The sequence below is a fragment of the Stegastes partitus genome, unplaced genomic scaffold (genome assembly GCF_000690725.1).
Source record: "Stegastes partitus isolate 25-593 unplaced genomic scaffold, Stegastes_partitus-1.0.2 Scaffold127, whole genome shotgun sequence".
Taxonomy (NCBI): domain Eukaryota; kingdom Metazoa; phylum Chordata; class Actinopteri; family Pomacentridae; genus Stegastes; species Stegastes partitus.
The window spans coordinates 381,743-404,179 of record NW_007577858.1 but is presented as its reverse complement, the minus strand read 5'-3'; the positions used below and the strand labels follow the sequence as shown (position 1 = coordinate 404,179).

Below are 22,437 nucleotides of genomic sequence, written 5' to 3'. Positions count from 1 at the left end.
TGTTATAAATATAGATAAAATGTAAGGCGACAACAGATTGCACGTCCTGAATTGTTTTTCGGTGAGTAAACTGTTCTGCACATTTATTTTCGGCCACATTTACTGTGTTGATGCTGATGTAAGAGATGGTTTAGGTGCCTCCTCTTAAGGGTCTTTACAGATGCTGTCCAGGAAATCATCTTTTTGAGGCAAATCATACTCCTCATAAATAAGGTGTTCCTATTCTTGCGTTTCTTTCACGTTTTCTGCACTTTTTGTTTTTACAAAAAATATTCCGAAATGATGCATTTTTGTAAATGAAGAGAGCATTAGGTCCGTACATGATTACTGTCAGCGCTGCGTTCTCACTGGAGCCGTATTCCCACACTGGATTTGGTAGCAGCCTAATGAGTTGGTTGTACTCAAGTGTTTTGGGGCTTTTACAATCACATTTGATCTCAGCAAATCCTTTCTCATCGCAGGGAAGGGAAAATGTATGATAGGATGCTTTGGTGGTAATCCAGCTTCAACGGAGACTCCTGCTTTGTCTCGATGCAGGATGAAAGAGAGATTTACCTTCATTTTTTGTGAAATAAGAAACAACACAGCTCTGTCAGTGAGTGTCATACTCACAATCATAATTTGTTTTTGTGAGCATTTTTGTATTTAATCAGGTGAAAAATTTGATGCTTAAAGAGCTGAAGATGTTTTGGGCTGCGCTAGTTCATGAGGCAAATCAGTCATTATTGTAAATGTCTTGTTTGTGTGCAGTGGGGGAAAAAAAAGTACAATTCACAGAGGATTCACATCTTACATGGGCTCAAAACGGTTTAAGAAAGGATAAATAAAACATGGTGTGTGACATAACCCATTTCCATAGTACTGCTAAGGCTGAAAAGGATTTTGTGAGAGCTATCTTTTGAAGATTGCCCTTCACTTTACACTCTTGCAATTTGACTTGGGACTCCAAATAGTCTGCGGGATTATCGTACCAACATTGTGCTTCTGCCTCATCAGCGTTACCACCTGTAGGGAGACTAGAGGGCTGTGTGGAATGAAAATCCAACTGCTTGGCTGAAAGTATGTATTGTGCGTTCTGTGAATATTTAACAGGGTCTCATGTTTCTCTCTCTGGATACCTAGAAAAACCCTGAAAGCATGTATCGCCCAAACATGGTTAAATTTTAATATTTTAATCTTTAGGCTTCAAGGTTTTAGTCGCTTGGTATCATCTTTAAATGTTTACTATTTTTCCATGTGCACCAATGATAGCCATGGCCAGAGGAATTTTGTTTGGGTGTCTGTCTTTCCCATCCATCCCCAGTATCTCTTGAATTTCTTGAGGTTTGGCACAGATGTTTGCTTGGAGGGTGAACCAACTGGATTTTTGGTGGTCTGAGGTCAGTGTGACCTCAGAAAACACACTTTTGGCCATAACTCCAGAATTCATGCACTCAGGATTAAAAAACAAAAACAACAACAACAAAAAACACTAGTTGTCTAATAGGATAAAATAAAGTGATGACATTTTATATCCAAGATGCCACCTTCACTGTGACATCTTAATATTTGCAAAAACACATTTCTGGCCATTTTGAAAAACCGCACCTCAGGAACAGAAGAGGAGGTTGTGATGATTTGGTCATGTACTCAGTTAGTGACACTAATCCTCAGTTTCCACCTTTTGAATTTCTTGCTGCATACACTAAATGAATTTGGACAGACATGGGTGTCAACTGCCATTTCATACAACTGCAAAACAGTAATTGAAGTTTGGGATATTACAGTTTATGTGGACACGCCAGCTGTCACACAAGCAAGTCAAAGGCAAAAACAATAAAGCAATGCCTACACATGGCTACCACATGTTGCAGTGCAGTTTAAAGCTCTCTGCTGTGTGTTGTCTCATACAAAAGGCTCCGAATAAGCGACAAAAATAAGCATTAATGTACTAATAAAAGCATTAACAGTGTGAGCATATGTTGTGAAGCTGCATTCTGAGTTACATGTACCACCTAAAGATCTAATACAAATATAAATGGAGGGAATGGAAGGACGTATTTCTCAGAACAAAACAGCAGCGAAAAAACTCCCAGTACATAATGTTAAAATCCAAAAGTAATTTCAGCGTTTGTCTTACATGGCTATAAATAATTCTTTACAGCTGATTCTCTGCTGATCCGGCTCGCGCTTCCACTGGTAACAATTTCATCATATGATTAATTTATCATGTGTCATCATTGCTCCCTCTTATCTCTGTACGTCCTGTTTGTCCAACCATTCCTCAGCCCCGTAAAGGCTGAGGCTGCAGTGGAAAAGAGGAATATTAAATTATTCCTCATTTTTCACAGTTTGTCATTTTTGCACAAGCGAATAAATACAAAAAGTCCAAACCAGTCCGCCGAGGCTTCAGTCAGCGATCTAATCAAAACAGATGAATTTTTATTATTATTATTGGAAAAAAAAACAAAAAACCGAGAACCATGACAGGAGGAGATCCTTGCAATGATACACAATTTATAGTGTTTAAAAAAACAAAAGTGTCTAAATACGTGTAAGTCACCCACAGCCCTGACAGCGTTTTCACAAAGTCGCTTCATACACTGGATTATCTTTTGGAGGCTGGTTGTTCTAAAAGAGAGGTTTTCATGTTGGCAAATCGACATTGAAGAGAAACGGAACAGCAGGTTATATTTATCTAGGATGGTGTTTGTAGTAAAAGTTGTATCATGCTCTGGGAGTACGAGTGAGAGCCGGTCGTTGGGGAAATGTCTGGCTTTGTTCCAGCCACTATCAGCGGGAGATTTTTGGGGAAGTGCTGCGCTGATTAAGATTGAGCACAGTGCATTAAGAGAGAAATTTACAGGCTTGAAAGGCTGCCTAAAATGCTTATTTGGTCTGTTAAAATTACATTACAAAGCGCGAAACTGAGACAAAATGACATATTTGCGTAATAGTTTATTTTTTCCCCCCCTGGCAACATATTTGAATACTGCCTTGTTGTATCGTTGCCTGTGCTTGCTTCTGGATACAGCAGTGGAGCGTCAACATGGTGGTCCAGATGAACACCTTCACTCCCGTCTGTGAACAAATCTCACATAGGAACCAGATTCTGAACGTCTGAGTCAGGGTCAGAAGCCAGCAGAGTCGACGAGAGGCTGCCTCTGTACTTGAGCCGTGGCCCCGGCTGACCTCTGACCTCTGACCTCGCCTGTCACAGAAGCAGCTCTGTGCTCCCATTGGTCCCGGACAGGACGTGCTCTGTTAGGGAGCGCTTCCCTCCTTTATCTTCCTCCATTCATGGCAGTATTGAAGCTAAAGCGTTATCTTCTTCCTTTGTGATTAACTGAACGATAACTTCACACTTTTTTTCTATGTGGATCCATCATCACAAGTGTCCCCTTACACACTGTCGCATTGTTTTCACATTAAGATTTGATATCATTTTAGAAATATCTGTCACTTTGCACAGTGATACTTTGTTTTCATTTATATATTTAGCACCTTAAATTAATCAAGTTCGAACTTATCCGTTTTCAATTGCGTCTGGTTACATGTGAATGCACCGCCAGGACTGTGCTCTGTGCAATAACAGTAAAGGAATCCATCTATCTTTAATTATGGGTTTCAATGTACAATGCACAATTTTTATTGAAATTTTGATTTTATGCAGCGAAGCACAAACCGCGAAGAGTGGCAGGCTGACAACTCAGCATTTCGTGTTCCCCAGTCTGTTTGCAAGTGGCAAGAGAATACAGAGCATGCTGTTACTTTAACAATGCAGGACCCATGCTGACTTTATCTACGATAACAAGCTGGAAATTGCTTTGCCGCCTGTGTATATGTCAAGAAGATAATGTTTGTTCAGGCTTTTCTTGATGTGTTTTGGCACAAGCAAAGAGACGCCAAAGATTTAGGCAGTGGTTTGTTTTTACACACCTAATATGAAAAAGATTGCTTCTCCACTTTCGGTTGTTGTGGATTGCTTTCCTTCTTTACCTTTTAAGTCATTTGCACGGAATATTTCGAGACTTTTTCTTTGTCCCCAGCAGGGACCAGATGGGCCATTTTCAAAAAGTGATAAATTTGTTGTCAGCTCTTTTGTTTTATGAAGCATAACAATGGCCTCGCTGTGCACAAATTAGCACTTTCTTCACATTCATAAAATTTCATAGTTTATGACGGCGCAAGGCGAAGAAATTTTTCTCGAGTGTGTGTGGTGGCAGCGTGCTGACCTACAGGAAAGCACACATGCATGGATGTGAAAGACTGTTTTAGGTTGTGCTCTGTCTAGTGGGAAAACAAGGAGGATGTTTCATCAAGTGCTGCGGTGATGCCACTGTGGAGCTTTTTTAGTATATGAAAAATCACATTTATGCCATTTGCAAGAGACTTGTGTGTCAGATGAGGAATCTAAAGTGTGTGACATCTCTGTAGCAACTTAGAGGTCGTTCCTCTCCTTCAACATCTGGCTCATTTATCACGGTCGATGAGTTTCATCCCTGTGTTTCAGTTTCCTGGACTTGTGCCCTGAAATAAACCCAGCTTCTCCTGCTCTGTCCTTGTTTTTACCCAGGTGTAGCTGCAGCTCCCGCCCGCACCACCCGCCAAGATGGTGGCGTTGTCGCTGAAAATCTGTGTGCGCCAGTGCAACGTTGTGAAGACGATGCAGTTTGAGCCCTCCACAGCTGTCTATGATGCTTGCAGGATCATCAGAGAGAGGGTCCCGGAGGCTCAAACCGGACAGGGTGAGAGTTCGGCTCATGCATGTCCACGGATGTCAGCTCATTGCAAAAAAATTGGTATCTGTGATTATGTCAGTCAACACATGACAACAAAGTGAAATGCAGAGACGCCGCAGATGCTTTGAAACTGTGTTACCATTCAGTAGTGTGTCTATCAGAGAGAAGTGACCTTCAAGTGTAAAATGTTTTGCTCAATACATTTCTTGGCTGCAACTGGTAAAAAAAGACCCTTATCAGAAATGTTTATTTCTACTCTAAAATGAAACCTAATCTCAGCCGAGACATCATGATCAGATTTGTAAAAAACTCTCACATATCAGTATCAGATTCAACAAGTTTTCAACATTTCCCAGAAAGGACACAGGATGGTATATAGACCAGAGAAGATTGTTCAGGAGGTTTTACAGTGAAGACAGAACCGATCTTGGGAAAGATTAGTGCAGCAGGCAATAATATATTGGGTGTCAGTTCATAAAAGTTTCACAGTTACCATTTGATTTAAACAAGTTAGGCTAATATCTTACAGAGCGTTGTTCATTGTTATTTGATAGGTTAATATACAAAATCCACTATTTTAGAGAGGAATGAGGGGCGCAAAACAGGGGAAGCGCAAACTGCTGAGTCAATAAAGAAAACAACTAATCAGCCTCCTGCCTTTTTGTGCAACAATTTGAAGTGGTTGTCATGGCAGTGAAGATTTCTTATTGTCTTCTTATTTATTTTTCTTTGTATTGTTGTCTTCTAAACTAATGACTGGCTCACGTCAGGTTTAGTCTTTTGATATGGCCACTGCACCTGTGATTAGTCAGTCACCAACGCTCAAAGTCTTTCCTTGACTTCCATCAGTCATAGCTTTCGTGAGCTGTGGGTCCGACTTATCTTTTCTACTCGACTGCACCAGAGTCATCATTAGCCCTTCTGCTTTGCCATGTTTACAGATGAGGGCTCTGGACTCCTATTAACCATCCTAACAGAACATGTGTTTGAAGCAGAAAGATTTTTGCCAGGTGCTGCGTTGATTGTTTGCCACCGCTACGACATGCTAGATGGGATAAAATGAGCAATCGCTGTGCCTCATGTTCAGTTTCATTCCCTAGACCCTGCATCTGTTGCTTTGGAACCATTATGGAGCTGATATCACATAATCCGATCCTGGCATAAGGAATCATTTCCATCTCTAAAGTGTTGATGTTTCTCTCCGCTGCTCCAGCTTCAGACTACGGTTTGTTTCTGTCTGATGAAGACCCCAGAAAAGGCATCTGGTTGGAGTCTGGAAGGACACTGGACTATTACATGCTTCGCAACGGGGTAAATATGTCAATCTGTTTAACCCACAAACACATACCATGGAGTGAATGTTTACTCTGAGCTGTGTGTGGCAAAGGGCTAAAGCGAACGGCCGAAGAATAATGCGTTACCACAAACACACAGAGTTACCTTGGGAGCTGTGTGCGACTGAAACCCCGGAGAGGCATGTGTGAATAACATTGACCCGAACAAACTCATCAACAGCACACACTGGAGTTCAACACAAACACACATCTGACATTATGTGTGTAGCTGTTGTCATCATATTAACATCTGAACTTTATCCAGATTTTCTGATTGCAAATTGCTGACTGATGAGATCACAAACAATGTAATGATCTTTGTTTGAATAGAGCAGCGAAATGTTTTAATAATGGACCATAATTAAACTATTTAATTTAATTAAAAAAAACAAACTCAAAAAAATTAATCCACTGAAGGGAAATTAAAACCAGGCGGTTTTTTGAAACAGCTGGGAGCAAAGATGTACAATGTCGTCCAGGCAGAAGTCATGCACGGGAGAACAAAAACAGTGAGACAGAACGGGAAGATAAAAGCGGCTGGTTAAAATTGGATATCAAGACAATGAGAACATCAAAAGAGGCTTTTATAAGTGAGTTTTAAAGAAGTGCTCCGGCCAGCTGTAGATCGCTTGCCAGCTTGTTTTAAAGTCTCTGATCGCTGGTGCCAAAGGCCCGGCAGACTCTTGAGTTTTCTGTGTAGCTCTGCCTCTCAGCACATTTGTGGTTGTAGTTGTGCTTCTCTAAACGGTTTTTCCTCTTCAAATTCACCAAAGGCAACCCAGGTAGAAGGCATGACTGTGACCAATTACTCTGAACCAAATCTCTCCTCATTGTTGTGATTGGAAGGGAGCAGCAGGCTGTGATAGGCAGCCGTTAAATAAGGTTTTCTGGCCTATATTCTCTCCTCTCGCCACGCAACCTGGACGCATTTGATCATTTTCTCAGCCGTTGCTTTCAGTGTGTTTCTCTCTCTGTCTCTTTCTCTCACATCTAATTCCTGCATTCCTCTCTTCTTTATTTAACTGTTTTTTGTTTTTTTAAAATCCTCTCTGCATTTTGTCTTTGTGCAGGATATTCTCGAATACAAGAAGAAGCAAAGACCCCAGAAAATCAAAATGTTGGATGGTGCCGTAAAGACCATCATGGTGGATGACTCCAAGACAGTGGGAGAGCTGCTTGTGACTATATGCAGCAGAATAGGTACATCACATCTTCAGCTCTGCCTCTTCTACCGATTCACTGCCATTTGTACCTTTACATTGTAAAAACCCTAAACTGTTCTTTGAATGCGATCTGAATCGTTTCTATTGCGTTTGATGGCGCAGAGCTTTTACATCACAGAAAATGAATATGACTAGGAGACAAAAAGAATCAGTTCAAGTGCGAATATGAAATAAAACATACATTCCTGTGTCTCTGATGGGAATTTCCCCCCTTTTGTTTCCAGGCATCACAAACTACGAGGAATATTCCCTGATCCAGGAGACGGTGGAGGAGAAGAAGGAGGAAGGGATGGGCACGCTGAAGAAGGACAGGACGCTGCTGCGTGACGAGAGGAAGATGGAGAAGCTGAAAGCCAAACTGCACACGGACGACGACTGTGAGTTCGGGAAAAGACAACAAACGTGACTGAAATGCAGCATATTTGACTCGAGGGTGGAGTGATCAGTGGTCATTTTTTTTGTTGCTAAAATGCCCTGCGGTGATGGATCTGTAGAATATTTCTCCTAGAGCAAAAACGGTCATGTCTGAATCTTTAATATCAGTACACAATGGCTGTTTAATTTCTTATTTTCACTGCCAACTCCCCTTCTCACATCCCAGCTCTGCTAGGGTTACAGAGCCCAACATAAAACCAATTGCTTTTTTTTTTTTAGTTTAGCAAAGTTATTTATTGCATAGTGATATAATAAACAAAGGAGGGAAAACTGCAAAAAGGAGAACAGGGCCTGCGGGTGTTGCTAAATCAATGAAGCAAATAAAATCAGAAGATGGCTAACAGAGCTCCAACTTGCAAAGTAAACTGCAAAACAGAACAACTACACTTCCTATCCGAGCTGAAACACAAAGGCAGCGGCTCCCCTTGCTCTAAGTGTACCTAACAGAAGAATTCCTGACTTAATGTGGGTGTGGTGGAAAGAGCTAAGCCTGGCCTCGTCTCCAGGCAGTCAAATGAGCGCCTCATTACACAAATCAAAGCCCTGAGCCACTAGCATCCACTAGTAAGTGACAACAGAACACGGAGACTAGTAACCGCCAGCTTCAGTTTGCAGATACAGAAGCAAGTGTTGCGCAATTGCACAGAATACACATTAAATCCCAGCTGCCATGACTAAGAGTTTAGGTTCACTTTAAAACCAGGTGTAGTGATAGCTGCATTATGATTGGAGCACAGAGCGGGGCAGCGGTCCAATCAGGAAGGTGCGAGGCCACCGAGGACCATTAAACCGTCTTGCAACAGCGTGTCCAAACTCACTCCTTTGCTCTCTTATTTTCCGCTCCCTACGTAATAGACACTCCATAGTTTACTGTGTAGTTTTCAAACTGTGACAGGAGTCGAGGGAGCCGTGTGAGGCGATGTGCGATGGAAGAGACAAGAGCTCGCTGCTATTCCAAAAATAATTGGATGTGAGTTTGTGTAGTTTGGAGCGCAGCTTGTGTCAAAAATGCCACTTTTCTACAGAGTCAGAACTCAGTTGTAACTGTGTGTTTCAAGCAGAGCCGCGTTTTAAGACTCGTTGTTACTCACACTGTCCAATAAAGGTTCTTATATGTACTTATAAATCATGGAAAATGGTGCCTTGATTTTGTCAAAGTGGGTCCCACATTAAAAAAAAGTTCTATCAGGAGGGGTAAGTAAATCAAGAAAGTAGATTTTGGAATGAGGAAAGAAGCCAATCAGAAGAAACGTGTAAGATTTGCTCTCATTTGTGTTTTCAGTGAACTGGCTGGACCACAGCCGGACATTCAGAGAGCAGGGGGTGGACGAGAACGAGACTCTGCTGCTCAGACGCAAGTTCTTCTACTCGGACCAGAATGTAGACTCCAGAGACCCGGTCCAGCTCAACCTGCTTTACGTGCAGGTGTGACCCCGACTTTAACTTCTCCTTACCTGCCTCTGCATGTTTGCATTCGGGGAAACTTCTCTGCATTCGCTGTCTCGTAAAAGTAGCCGTTATAGTAGCATCTTGCCGTTGTCAAGAACAGAGACGCTGTGGTGCAGTTTTTGCGCCTGAAGCCAAATCAGATATGTTTAATGGAACTGACGACACATCTTGAAGCTGAGGTTTTTCTCCTCCCACGACCAGGAGAGGACGTGACCACAGAGCAGAAGATGCACTGTAGCATAGATGTTACCATTATTACCTCATGGTGACTAGCAGCTAAAAAATACACAGAGACAGTTGACGGCTTGATGAAGTCTAAAACGTGTGTTTCTGTATTGATGTAAAAAATGTCAGTACTTGAAGTGATGGTCTAAATTTTCTCTGCTTTTTCAAAATCTTTTGCGCAGTTGATGAATGTCTTTATTTGTGTTTCAGGCTCGAGATGACATCCTCAACGGTTCCCACCCCGTATCATTTGACAAGGCCTGTGAGTTCGGAGGCATTCAGGCCCAGATCCAGTTCGGACCTCACATAGAGCACAAACACAAACCTGGATTCTTAGAGTAAGCATCAAGCTCATGAGGGCATTTCTCTGTGACACAGCATGAAGACTTATTGATAATTTAGCATTTTTAAGAAGACGGAATCCCCTCTTTTTCTCTAGATTCTTAGTCAGATATCAGGAGTCGTGCATATTTGACTTGATTTTAGCAGAATAATAGAAAGAAACCTTTGAATTCAGTTTATAAATCCGAAATTGTGAATTTTTGAAATGGACTGTAGCAGAAAAAAATAAATGGAGAGCTCCTTTTTTGCATGAATTTCACCTTCTTCATTTCTTTCCAAGCCTGAAGGAGTTTCTCCCCAAAGAATACATCAAGCAGAGAGGAGCTGAGAAGAAAATATTTCAGGTGGGGTGACGCTGATAAATGTTGATATTTAAAATTTTATCTAATTCTGCAGTGAGCGTTCAGACACTCAATAGGTGGATGTTCTTCTCTGCAGGACCACAAGAACTGTGGAGAAATGACAGAGATTGAAGCAAAAGTGAAATATGTCAAACTGGCGCGATCCTTACGGACGTACGGCGTCTCCTTCTTCCTCGTCAAGGTGAGCTGAAAAAAATAACATAAAAAAATCTCTGTGCTTTTACCAAAAGTGCCAAAGTACCGTTTTATTCAAAGAAGTGATCTTCTACCCTCAGAAAGCGGAAAAAGGAAAACCTAGCCTCAAGTTCTTTCCTTGCCTCTTTATTTATTTATTTTAAATGAGGAAGCAGACTTCGGAATTAGCTGAACTGTAGTCGGTAGCTTTTATCTCCACAGTGTGAAATCTGTCCTCTGGGCTCGGTGTTAACTGGATAAAGAGGTTGATGGCAGGACCCAGCAGGTGGGGAAATTGTCTGTGTCCATTTGAACTTTCAAAGCTTCTTATGTCACCCAAACCCAGAGTACCTGTTGGGAGGAAAAACGCCCGACTTTTCTTTAGGGCTCTCTCAGTGAGATATATAAATACACAAAGGAAGGAACCGTTTGGAGATTCGTAAGCCATACATTTTCCCCTCATACATCTCCTACGTGTTTGTCAGTCTCACTTATTGACCGACTCACACTAGCAGCACCTCCTCTGTGGGGAGTTCCTGGAAGGAAACCAAATGTTGTCAGTGCAGCTGAGTGTGGCACCAAGATTAGTTCAGAGTTGGGTAGGGAGGAAGTGGAGTGAACGGGAGACACTGGGAGACAGGTAGGTAAACCCTAGCGCCACTCCAGAATAAGTCCAGCTGCCACATGATGGGAGCAATTTACTGATTTCTCGTCGTAGTGCCCACAGTATGGAGCTGCTGTGACAAGAGTGACAGATAACTCCTTTTTTTTCTCCCCCAATCTCACATCATTTGTCACCAAGAGGATGTCCTGCATTAAGTCATGGGAAACCTCCCTGTTTGCGCTGAAAAACAGCTTTCCTGTCACTTTTTCGGATGTATTGCTCTCTCTTGGTAATTACAGAAAAAAAAAAAAGTCACTTTCTGTTTCAGAGTCTCTGTCAAACAGTTCCTGGCTTTTCATCAGTAGCTGTCATCACCAGAGGATAAAGATGAAGTATATTAAAACAAAAGCTCCCCGTTGCATGGAGCTCACCTCATCAAGTCTTCATTTGCAGTAGTTTACGTATTCCACAGTCTGCGCTGTACTCAGTCTTTTCATTGCCTTTAAGCATCCCTAAACCATGTTCCACCTCTGAGTTTCGGCTCTGCGTTCCCCTTGATCAGTTCAACATCATACCTGCTCACCTTTGTCGTGTCTGTCATCCTTGAGCATAATCCAGCCGAGCAGAAACATTTTAAAAATAACCCTGGAAAAAATGCAGCCTATAGTCTCTCACCTATAACCTCTGGAGGCCCCGGAGAGTTTATAGGCCCTGCAGGACTTTTACACAACTCACCTCTTTGCCCTCACGTCACAGCCCATCACGTTCTGTCCATCTGCTCCCCGACTGCAGCTCCTGAAGAAACATTTGCTCTTTCCATGCAAGGCGAAAGGAAAAGAAGGGCTCAGTGTTGCAGCTCAGGGAGCGACTGGAGTATGACATGAGAGGTTCAGTGAATGCAGGGGGGGAGGTCGACACTTGTTGACAGGCAGATAAAGACATGATTAAGACATAGCGTTTTAATTACTAACTGGGAAAAGTTAGCTTTTCTTCCCACTGCTTAGATAGTTGAATAGCCATCCTGGCAGATCGGCATGACAGAGAAATTAGACTTTAATGCTGTGAGGCCTATGAATTAAATTTTTTTTGTTGCTTCAGTTGTTAATCTGTCTTGTTCTCTAACTGCCTTTGATTCCAGTAATAACCTCAGCAGGCAGAGGAATAAGAAAATTAAAGAAAATGAACGGGGGGCTATGTTTCTCACTGAAGGAAATAAAGTTGTCACTTAAAAATGGTTTGTTTGAATCTTGAGTTTGGTATTATGTGGATCGACCGTTTTCATTTGTTCGTTGCGGCTTTATTTAGACAGTGTGGTTCAATGAGAGGTAACTGTTTTACACAAGTGCTGTGTACGTTCAAGGCAATGACAGCAGAGATACTGCTGTTCATAAATATGAATACAGAGAAGATAGAACGGATATTAAAGGGATAGTTTGGTTTCTTTGACGTTTTCATGTTGGTCGGATGGTCGGTCCCCAGTTTGGAGAACCAGACAGGAGGACAGCCGCGGAAGTTAAGCAATGAACTTTGCAGCAAAGTGTAGTTGAGCCACCTAAAAACAATCCATATATCTGAATGTACGCTGTATTTTTGGATGTTGGTTCAGATCCAAGTTAACTTAAAAACACTAAGGTCACACAGTAATGCAAAAAAAAAACTAACCAATCAAGCTGACAGTAGACCAGCAGCTCCCGTGTTCTGTGAGGTAAAATTACCGTTTTTGTCAAAAGATTCTGGTGGCTTTAAAGTGAACATGAAGTGATACATGTGCATCAGTTCCTGGTTGGAAAGGACTGTCTGATGGTAAGGTGATGAAAATATTTTAAATGTTGCATACACTTGAACAGAGAGGCGAGTTCATTGCTTAACTTGGATCCTGTCAGCTTCTCCAAACGAGGGGTGCGCTAACCTCAAGTGCCTCATACAACCCCACTTCAAAGCCAACAAAATGTACCTCTAAAACATGCAAAGCCCCAAAATATAGCTTGAAAAAAATGTTGTGAGGTCCTTTAAATCTTGTGACTAGCCTGGCTACCAACAGGCCACAACATTCACCGAATGCCTCGATTGTCAACAAGAAGAACAGATGCAGGCCTTACTTTAACCCGAGTGAACTTTAGTGGCTTTTCATAGCTGCCCCACTCGTCTCCTGACCGGGGCAAGTTGATACCATGCTGGATCCCAAAGCACTGCGATATGGTACTCCCCTGCAGAAAAACAAAGATCGAGGACTATGCATTTATATAAAATCCTTATATGCACAGACTAGATTATCAGAAGTTTACACTTTTTCTTTTCTTTTTCACTTCATGCCCTCTTGTGAATAGTTGTTTTATTCTCAGTATTTATGTTTTGACTAACAATCTACTTGTTTAGGGTCTTTATTGTATGATGCTTTGGTCTGTAGTTCAGTTTTACTCAGTATTTGCCCGGTGTAATGCCTAGTGCTTAATGCAAGTGTTTTTGTAGTGTTTGTAAAGTTTATCTGGTTCAAATGTGTTTTGCAGGAAAAGATGAAGAGTAAGAACAAGCTGGTGCCGCGGCTCTTGGGGATCACCAAAGAGTCCGTGATGAGAGTGGACGAGAAAACCAAAGATGTGGTTCAGGAGTGGCCTCTGACCACTGTGAAGAGGTGGGCAGCGTCACCCAAGAGCTTCACCCTGGTAAGACACACACACACACACTCGACATGCAGTCCAAAGATTTAACGAGAAAACTGGCATCTGTCATCTCACTGGACACTGATGCAACCATATGCCACATTTATACTCAGTGTTTTGATGCTGCTGGCTCTATTTTGTTCCTCGCATTCCCACTAATATCCTTAATCCTAAATACAAACTACAGACTCAGTAAACCCAACAGTTCCTGCAGTGGCTGTAAAACCATCACCGTAGTGCTCAGTCTGCATGCCTGTCCTTTGATTCGCTTGTGCACTTCAGTTATTGAACAGACTCTTTTGTCTTCCCTGTCAGTAGCAGTCCTTTGTGTCAGCACCCGGAGTCAATCAGCAACATGGGTTTAATCTTGCAGATCTTGGAAGACGCACTGTCTCTATTAAATTAACGAAAACTCTTTGCTGCTGTTAATTTGTCGGAGTGCTCTGAGGTTCAGTCAGTGTGTTTTTGTGACACTGTGATTTGAGGTTTGATTTGCTGTTTACATGAGGAGCACAGGTTAATCAGTCAGAAGGTGATGTGGGAGACTAATGAAATGCTTTGAGTTTGCCATTGTGAAAGACACAGACCTCTCTGCACATAGCTTTTCCTTTTTTTTATTTAGTACAAAAAACAGAGCAATGCTCTGCTGAAAGAAAGCAGTTTCCTGTGCAAAGTTTCCCCCAAGATGACTCTTGGACTAATCTGACTCTCTGTAGGTTGCAGCAGTTTGATGTCAGCCCAATACAATGTGTAGAGTTCATCTGAGACTAACTGTCTCCATGGATTCACATTAATCCCCACAGTAAATCCTTAGCCTGTGTATAGTCGCACACACAGCACTGGTTACTTTCCTTACAATCCAGCATGAAATGCATGTTTAAGATCAAGCTGTGTGTGTGTCTGTGTGTGTGTGTGTGCGTGTAGGACTTTGGGGAGTACCAGGAGAGCTACTACTCGGTTCAGACCACTGAAGGGGAACAGATCTCTCAGCTCATTGCCGGTTACATCGACATCATCCTCAAAAAGGTGAGACATTTATCTCTAGAGACACGGATGAATCCTAATGAATCAATATCCTCCTGTGGCAGACACATTCTCAGATCTGTTGATGCTTGATAGAGCCTGACCACTGTGACATCCAGCTGCAGTTAAATGAAAAGAAGCACAGGAAAGCTGGGCTCTTGTGTCGCAGGTACATTGCAAGAGCTGGTCATGCAGTTTAGAGCAAACGGTGAAAGACAGAATACATCTCTGTGCACCTGGGGTATTGAAGGGCAGTGTGAACCTGTTTCATATAATGTTCAGTCTTAATGACCTTATTCTGGTCTGTCTTAAACCTAAAAAAAAAAAAAAAACAGGAGCAAATATGTGGGTGTCTGAGATCAATTTCCTGCTCTGACTCACCTCAACAAACATCTGCTCTATTGTTCTCTCTCCTGCAGAAGCAAAGCAAGGACCGCTTCGGATTAGAAGGTGATGAGGAGTCGACCATGCTCGAGGAATCTGTGTCCCCGAAAAAGTATGTAAATCAGCCTGACCATTAAAAGTGCCTGAACTGTTCTAGCCATGCTAGCTTCAAAAGTCAGCAGCTCAGTGCGTCCGGTGTGACTAATTATATTCTCACTGTGCTTTGTTTTTAGCACTACTTCACAGTTTCCATTTGTTCCGAGCTTCGCTATAGTACAGTCCTGCCGTATGATGATGTTTGACTATGAGCACAGTAGCAGCATACAGAGTTTTCTTATATTATTGTAACAAAACACAAGATTAGACCTTTTTTTATTTCCTTCTCTGTGCCGCCGTCCACCACAGCCCACACATCCATCTTTCAGGACCTCATTGTGCCACAGGAACACTTCCTTAGCTAGACCTTATCCTGTAAGATAATCATTATGTGAGGAAATGCTGCTGCACCAGACAGGCAAAGTCTCTATCTGAACATTTCCTGATTAGATGTATATTAGCTCATTTACCCACAGAGGACTCTCGGTACGTAACTGAAGCCCTTTTCCTGCCAAGCCTGGGTTGATATTGCTTTCCTGCTTTCAACTGAGAGAGTATTTGCTGAAATTGTTATTGTATTTTTTCTTTTTTTCCTTTTATCTGTTGTATGCACGGCCGACGGCAAAAGTCTTTAATACTGCAAAGACATTGCAAGCCAAACTCTGGAAGGCCTTATCTTCAGAAAAACAAAACAAACCTTTGTCTTCCAGAAGTACACAGTGGGAAGACTGTGCAGTGTCATTCTGTTTTGTGTTAATGACCCACAGTCACAAATGCACAAATCCACCCTGCCTGGTGCTAAATTTGTGCCATCGAAGCTCATACTCAGACAAGAACCAGTCACATCCCATCTTTTTAGCTTCTTCTAGGGGCTTTAAAAAAAAATCACGGTAGTGTTTTGCACTGAAGACAGGATCTTGTTTTACAGACGTATTGATTATCACTAAACAGTAATAGATGCTGCATTGCAAGGCTCCAGACTGTGACGGTCACGGTCTCTCATGTGAAGTTCGACTAAACATTTTCATTGGTTGCACTGGGGAGCCTGACACTGAACGTGTCCGGCTGTGTGGTTGAACAGTTAGACATGATTACTTAGTTTAGTCTTGGGTAAATCTGACCTTAGAACACCTAATTTCACTCTTTTCAAACTAATTTTTTGATGCACACTAGTCTGAGCTGCATGTGGTACTCGAGGCTTCTCTGTGGACAGTCACAGTAACGGTGTCGTATGTTGCGCGTTAAGACGGATCATTAAATTATAGAATCCACCTGTAGTTTGCATCTGAGGCGTTTAGGGGACATCTGTAAAATTTAGCTTCAAACAACAACCTTGTTTACACTCTCCCCCTCATCCTTCAAGTCTCTGCATGCACATCAGTCACGCTGTCCAACACAGCACTGCTGATACGTTGTCATTCAAATCAAATCAAGTTTATTGTCATTCTGCTGCACATACACAGTAGTGCAGGCAAGATAAGAGAGTGTTTATTCAGAAACCAGCAAATTTTGCAGAATACACGTCTGGGATACGACACTAAATGTTCGCTGCCGCTGCCTCCTGAAGGGACCGCAGCGTCCATTTGCCATTCATTGAACATGGCGAACCTCTTCAGGTCCTGGTAGGTCTTCAGGAGCACAAACACACACACAATGGTGTGACGATGATGAAGCTACAGATGCTGCCCAGAGCTAGCTGCCTGTCTGTCCACCCGGGACAATGTCGTCCCATCCAGCTTTATGTCCGTCTGGGATGTTGTCATGGAGCCATGTTTCTGTTAAAGCAAACACACAGCAGTCTTTCCACTCTCTGCAGGTTTCCCTCAGCTTGTTGTCAAGGGGGCGGACATTGGAGAAAGGGGCGGACATCAAGTTATGATAGACTGTCCAACAATATACAATGTATTGCACTTACTGCAGAGTGCAGTCAAAGCGTGACTGGCCGCAGTGCTTTTACTGTCAGCGCATCAGTGTTTTTGAACTGAATTGCTAAATAATCATAATGTCTCCAAGAAACTCATATTGTGCCGCTACAGGTGTGTAGCCAACAGAGCAGCTCCCCCCTTCCTCACAATGTTTCAGCACCAGGTAGCAGCAAATCCCAGCAGTGAAGAGTCAGAAATGACTATAAAACTCATCACTTCCTTTAATATAGCCAGAGAAGAGCCATCTTTTATTAAGTTTTATTAAGTCCCAGATTAATCAAATGAAAAAGAACAGCTTAAATGTACAAAACATTTGTCTGCACCTTCACCCTGTCTACTGTCAGTCAGTGTGTTAACCTTTTATTGGCCATGTGCCCATATTTGGTAACTCCAGTTTGACTTATTTTTTGAGATTAGTGCCACGAATACCACTACCCCAAGAAAAATGTTTCTCAATTATGTTGTTACTAAATGTTATGAAGTCCTATAAAGGGTTAAGACATCACCAGAGTGTATGAGTACTGACAATATAGGTAGTATTTCAAATATGTTACTTGCGCTAAAAAACTGTAGGTTCAGCTAAATGAACAAGTTAGTCGCACCAGTGCAACCAATAAAAGGCTGGTCTGGAGTCCTGATTATCATTTTTAGTTTCAGTGCTCATTCTTCCACTTTTATCTACTTGCAGGTCGACCATCCTTCAGCAACAGTTTAACCGCGTTGGCCGCGTGGAGCACGGCTCCGTGGCACTGCCAGGGGTGATTCGCTCCGGCTCCATCGGCACGGAGTCGCTTAGCATGGGTACCATGCCATCTGCTCAGCAGCAGATCACAATGGGCCAGATGCACCGCGGACACATGCCACCACTGGTAAGAACAGTAGGAGCACAAGCAGGATTGTGTTTGATGAAATCCTGTTAATGCCGCTAATGTAAGAGTTTGTTTAAGCGATACAGCTGGGCAGAAGTATTATCATTTTCCACTATGTCACCCCAGGGGACAGTTTTCTTCCCTTAGTTAAGTTCATTTAAAAGTCACTGAGACACTGAATCTGTTTATTTTCCTTCATGTGTAGAGCTCAGCACAGCAGGCTCTGATGGGAACCATCAACACCAGTATGCAAGCCGTACAGAAGGCTCAGATAGACCTGGGGGAGGTTGACAACCTGCCGCCACTGGGACAAGACATGGTACTGTACACTGCACATGTACACTAGCAACAGTCACACACTCATAAATGACTCTGTTCCACATATTACATTAATGTATCACTGTTGAAGGACACATCCAGTGGTGATCGCTGTAAACAGTTGAACTGACTGCCATGTTAAAGCTGCATTGACTATTTGTGGTCTCTTTTTAGGCATCCAAGATGTGGATCCAAAACAAGATGGATGAATCAAAACATGAGATCCACTCGCAGGTCGACGCCATCACGGCAGGAACAGCCTCTGTTGTCAACCTCACTGCTGGTCAGTGGCTCGGCATGACTCAGCAGAATGTGTCTTTCTTTATTCTTCCTTAGGACATGAATCTGTTTGTCCACTAGTAGGACAAGTATTTATTGCACTCTAAAGGAAATAAAATGACTTGATAGCGGAGCTTAGCTTTACATTGTTCAATGTTGGAACTTATTGAAAATTCAATTGAAATGATTTAAAGTCTTAAACGAACCAATAGTGAAGCCAGTGAAATTGTAAATACTTGCGCCCGCACTTTTATGAGTACATTTTAGTGGTTCTGTTTTCTGCAGTTAAAATTATTTGGCCAATTAGTGACTTTAAAGTAGAACTTTTCCATCCGCCTGGTGTTCATTGCCATCTTTGTAAAGCTTGTATAAAGTCTCATGTCGTGCTGTGGTTTGGAGGATGTGGGCTGCTGAGGGTATCGACTGGCTCTGTATCACTCCATGTTGAAATTGGTTGATTACTTTTTTATTTATTTTTATTTTTCAGCTTTAGACTGGTAACAGATGGTCCTTGGTTTATTTATTTTTTCCTTCTTACTTACCTCTGCTAAAATAGACTGATGCGTTTATGCAAAGTCTCTAATCTCGGTTAAAGGCAAATATTTTCGCCTCATTGCTGAACGTTTGCTTCCTTTACGCGAGTCAGTAAATCTGAAGAAAACTCACTGGAGAGCAATTGAGCTCGACTTTGTTTGGGTTCGGAGTCGCTTCTCTAGGATTATGTTTCCCTCACGGTCTTTCTTTTTCTGTCCTTCCTCAGGTGATCCCACCGACACGGATTACACAGCGGTGGGATGCGCCATCACCACTATTTCCTCCAACCTGACTGAAATGTCAAAGGGCGTGAAGCTGTTGGCTGCACTGATGGAGGACGATGTGGGAGGAGGAAATGACCTGATGAAGGCCGCCAGGACACTTGCAGGAGCCGTATCTGACCTGCTGAAGGCCGTGGAGCCGGCCTCTGGAGAGGTGAGCAGCAGCATCTTGAATGAAGAATATGATGCTAAGTACAATTCAGCTCTACCCCTCTTTGGTTTTATTAGTATGGCAGTACTAATTGTGCACACTTGTAATTAGTGTGTAACATCTGATGCTTGCTGCCCATGTGAAAGGGTGAAGAAGTCCACTTGGGTTGTTGTGTCAAAGTCCTTCACTGAAAATAAAAATCTGAAGGACATAATGGGAGGTATTGGTGTAGAACTGAAATGTGAAGCGCAGACCAAAATTGCACACTGTCTTGAGCCCAAACTAAATAGAGGAGGAGTTGAGGGCACATGGATGGAGAGGAAAGATTGTTGAAAGAGACAGAAAATGGAAAATAATGTGTGAAAGTGATGCCTCACTCTGGATTTGAGTCCAAGCAGTAAGTAAACTTTTTCACCATTTGTGTTCCTGAAAAACGCCAGATTTTGTGTGTACTCGATTGTCTGCACAATCTTTTGTTCTGTCCAAACTTGACAACCCTAAAAAGCTAATTAAATTTGTCACCGAGCAGCTCAACCATGAGACAACATGTCGCCTCTTAATAATGCGGTGTTTGTCCTGGTCCTAAACTTCTGTAAATACAATAACATCCTTCACTGCTCGACGGCTTCAGCTAACGGAAGCGTTTTTGGATGATCTGTATATGAACCGAGCTGATTGACAAGTTTCTTCTGTCTTTACAGAGACTAAGGTACCCTTAAGATACTGCAAAGAACACTTGGTGAATCATTCACAAATGTGCTCATGCAGCCTGCATCTACTTGGTTTGCAGGGCTTTGATGTTTTTTTCACTGAGGTCTATTAAGAGTTGTTTTGTTGTGAAAGAATCATTCAGAGGTTAATGTACTGCTCAGTGTCTGGCCGGTAATCTGCATATCTCACTTTGGCACTCGTGTATTATGCATTCAGGTAGTTGGAAAGATAATGTGCAGCCTTTAGATACGGAGAAGTGTAGTCCATCTTTAAGAGTTTAACCTCCTGAACCCCAAAACCCATCTGCTGGTTTAAAAGGCATGTTATCTTTTTTTTTTAAATGCCAAAGTTACAGCCTTTATCAGTCAGAAACTGTAAAGTAATTATCCGATTTTTAAGTTTTCAGATGGTCCTTGAATGCCTTATCTGTGGCTCTACATTGTTTTGGAACATGTGGACAAATCTGCGCCTAAAATCGTGATATTTCATCAAAATTACTTTATTTTACATGTCTCATTTAAAAATATGACAAAAATAGCATGTTTGAACTAACCAGATTCTGTGAAAGGCAAAAAAAAAAATCTGCAGTTTTCGACAACTGTGAGGCCTTTAGTAGGAACTTAATTGCACCAACATCGTATGACAAAAATTCTGTGATTTTTCTGCTAGATTGGGCTGAACCTGTGTTTACACAGAGCAAATATGAGAGCAGTAGTAATAAATTAAAAGCACTATTTAAATCTATTTTAGAGCTGCGTGGCATTATAACATTATTATAGTAAACACAAGACATTTTTTAAATTCTCTCTGCGTTCACCTCATAATTGTGCCACTGATAAAACAGATTCAGCACAATATACAGTATCTTAAGATACAAGATGGCGCCAGGTGTTTAAATGCAGTATCACATCCTGATGGTTTTTCTATGTGTGTGTGTGTGTGTGTGTGCAGCCCAGACAGACTGTGCTGACAGCGGCAGGCAGCATCGGCCAGGCCAGCGGAGACCTCCTGCGCCAGATTGGAGAGAGCGAGACAGACGAGAGGTTCCAGGTAACAGCGCAGCCTGTTCATTTATCAACATCACCGCATTCAGAGAAAAGCCAGCGTTCAGGAGCTGCCACTCGCTTAATCAACATCACACAGTAACCAGGGGAATATGAGGGGAATGTTTTCTTTAAAATTTAACTACACATTTTGGTTTAAATTGAAGGCTTTTCTAGCTGCTGCGCTTGCGGTTTGCGTTTTATAACTCGTGCTTGGCTGGTCATTGTTGTTATTGTAATACAATGTTGGTGGTTAGGTTACGCACCGATACATCAAGTCATCACAACTTTTCTTCAGCCTGCCTTACGCAAACACACTGTTTTGGTATTTTACAGCACTTCAGTAATGATGAGTTGAACAGATGTGGAGGGGCTAAATGTGTTTTTTTAATTAGATTAGACTGTTGATGCTGCAGCTTTGATGGCACTTGTATAGTTAAGTCTATGTTTATAATGTACAAATAGGCAAACACCACTGCTTTTCCCGTTAGACAGTAAATGGGATGGCAGTTAGATGTCCTATTTCTGTACAATGTTTGCTAGGATGTCCTCGCAATTAGTGCAATTACACACAATTACAAACCAAATCCTTTGGTGTAGAACTGTACGGAGTGATAATTTAACATTTATCTGCACTATTTGAATGCTAATGCTTCTATCTGTTAATGGAGATGAGGTCAAAATGGTATATGTATGTGCAGGTATTTAAAGTTGCTGATGACATACTGCTGTTTGGGTGTTGTTGTTGTTTTTTTTCATCCTTGTCACCTGTTGCTATAGGACGTCCTCATGAATCTGGCCAAAGCGGTGGCTAATGCGGCGGCCATGTTGGTGCTGAAGGCCAAGAACGTGGCCCAGGTTGCAGAAGACACCGTCCTCCAGAACCGGGTCATCGCTGCCGCCACACAGTGCGCCCTGTCCACCTCGCAGCTGGTGGCATGTGCCAAGGTACAAAAATATGTTCTGTTGCACTCTGAAGTGATGTCAATAAACCCACTCGCCTATCTTGTGTTTTAATATTAGACTTTCGGTGGTAGAACAATATCACTCGAGAAGCTGTTTGGTTGACGTCATGACAATAATTTTCTTCAAGTATAAAAAAAAAAAACAAACACAATTTGCCTGCTGCTATAAACAATGTATTTTTAGACAGTGAGTATATGAGGATGCACTAAGGTGCTTTTAAATACCCTGTGCCCTCATCATATTTGCACATCCTTAATTGTACAACCCACATGCCTTTAATTAGTTTAAATGCCCTCCTGGTTCCCAATCTGAATAGTTGCATTTACTA

The 22,437-nt window shown here is 42.1% G+C and overlaps 1 protein-coding gene across 1 annotated transcript in view; it reads left to right on the top strand.

Annotated features, from left to right (window-relative positions):
* Positions 1 to 22,437, top strand: part of tln2a (talin 2a) — a 104,685-nt gene that overhangs the window by 44,610 nt on the left and 37,638 nt on the right. Inside the window, exons 3-19 of the mRNA XM_008278574.1 lie at positions 4,556 to 4,727; positions 5,935 to 6,032; positions 7,126 to 7,255; positions 7,503 to 7,655; positions 8,996 to 9,138; positions 9,598 to 9,725; positions 10,010 to 10,073; positions 10,168 to 10,272; positions 13,377 to 13,532; positions 14,454 to 14,555; positions 14,972 to 15,048; positions 17,646 to 17,826; positions 18,032 to 18,145; positions 18,319 to 18,427; positions 19,184 to 19,392; positions 21,052 to 21,150; positions 21,924 to 22,091. Of these exons, the coding sequence (XP_008276796.1) occupies positions 4,592 to 4,727; positions 5,935 to 6,032; positions 7,126 to 7,255; positions 7,503 to 7,655; positions 8,996 to 9,138; positions 9,598 to 9,725; positions 10,010 to 10,073; positions 10,168 to 10,272; positions 13,377 to 13,532; positions 14,454 to 14,555; positions 14,972 to 15,048; positions 17,646 to 17,826; positions 18,032 to 18,145; positions 18,319 to 18,427; positions 19,184 to 19,392; positions 21,052 to 21,150; positions 21,924 to 22,091 (2,172 nt within the window). The 5' untranslated portion in view covers positions 4,556 to 4,591. The remainder of the gene's footprint in view (positions 1 to 4,555; positions 4,728 to 5,934; positions 6,033 to 7,125; positions 7,256 to 7,502; positions 7,656 to 8,995; positions 9,139 to 9,597; positions 9,726 to 10,009; positions 10,074 to 10,167; positions 10,273 to 13,376; positions 13,533 to 14,453; positions 14,556 to 14,971; positions 15,049 to 17,645; positions 17,827 to 18,031; positions 18,146 to 18,318; positions 18,428 to 19,183; positions 19,393 to 21,051; positions 21,151 to 21,923; positions 22,092 to 22,437) is intronic.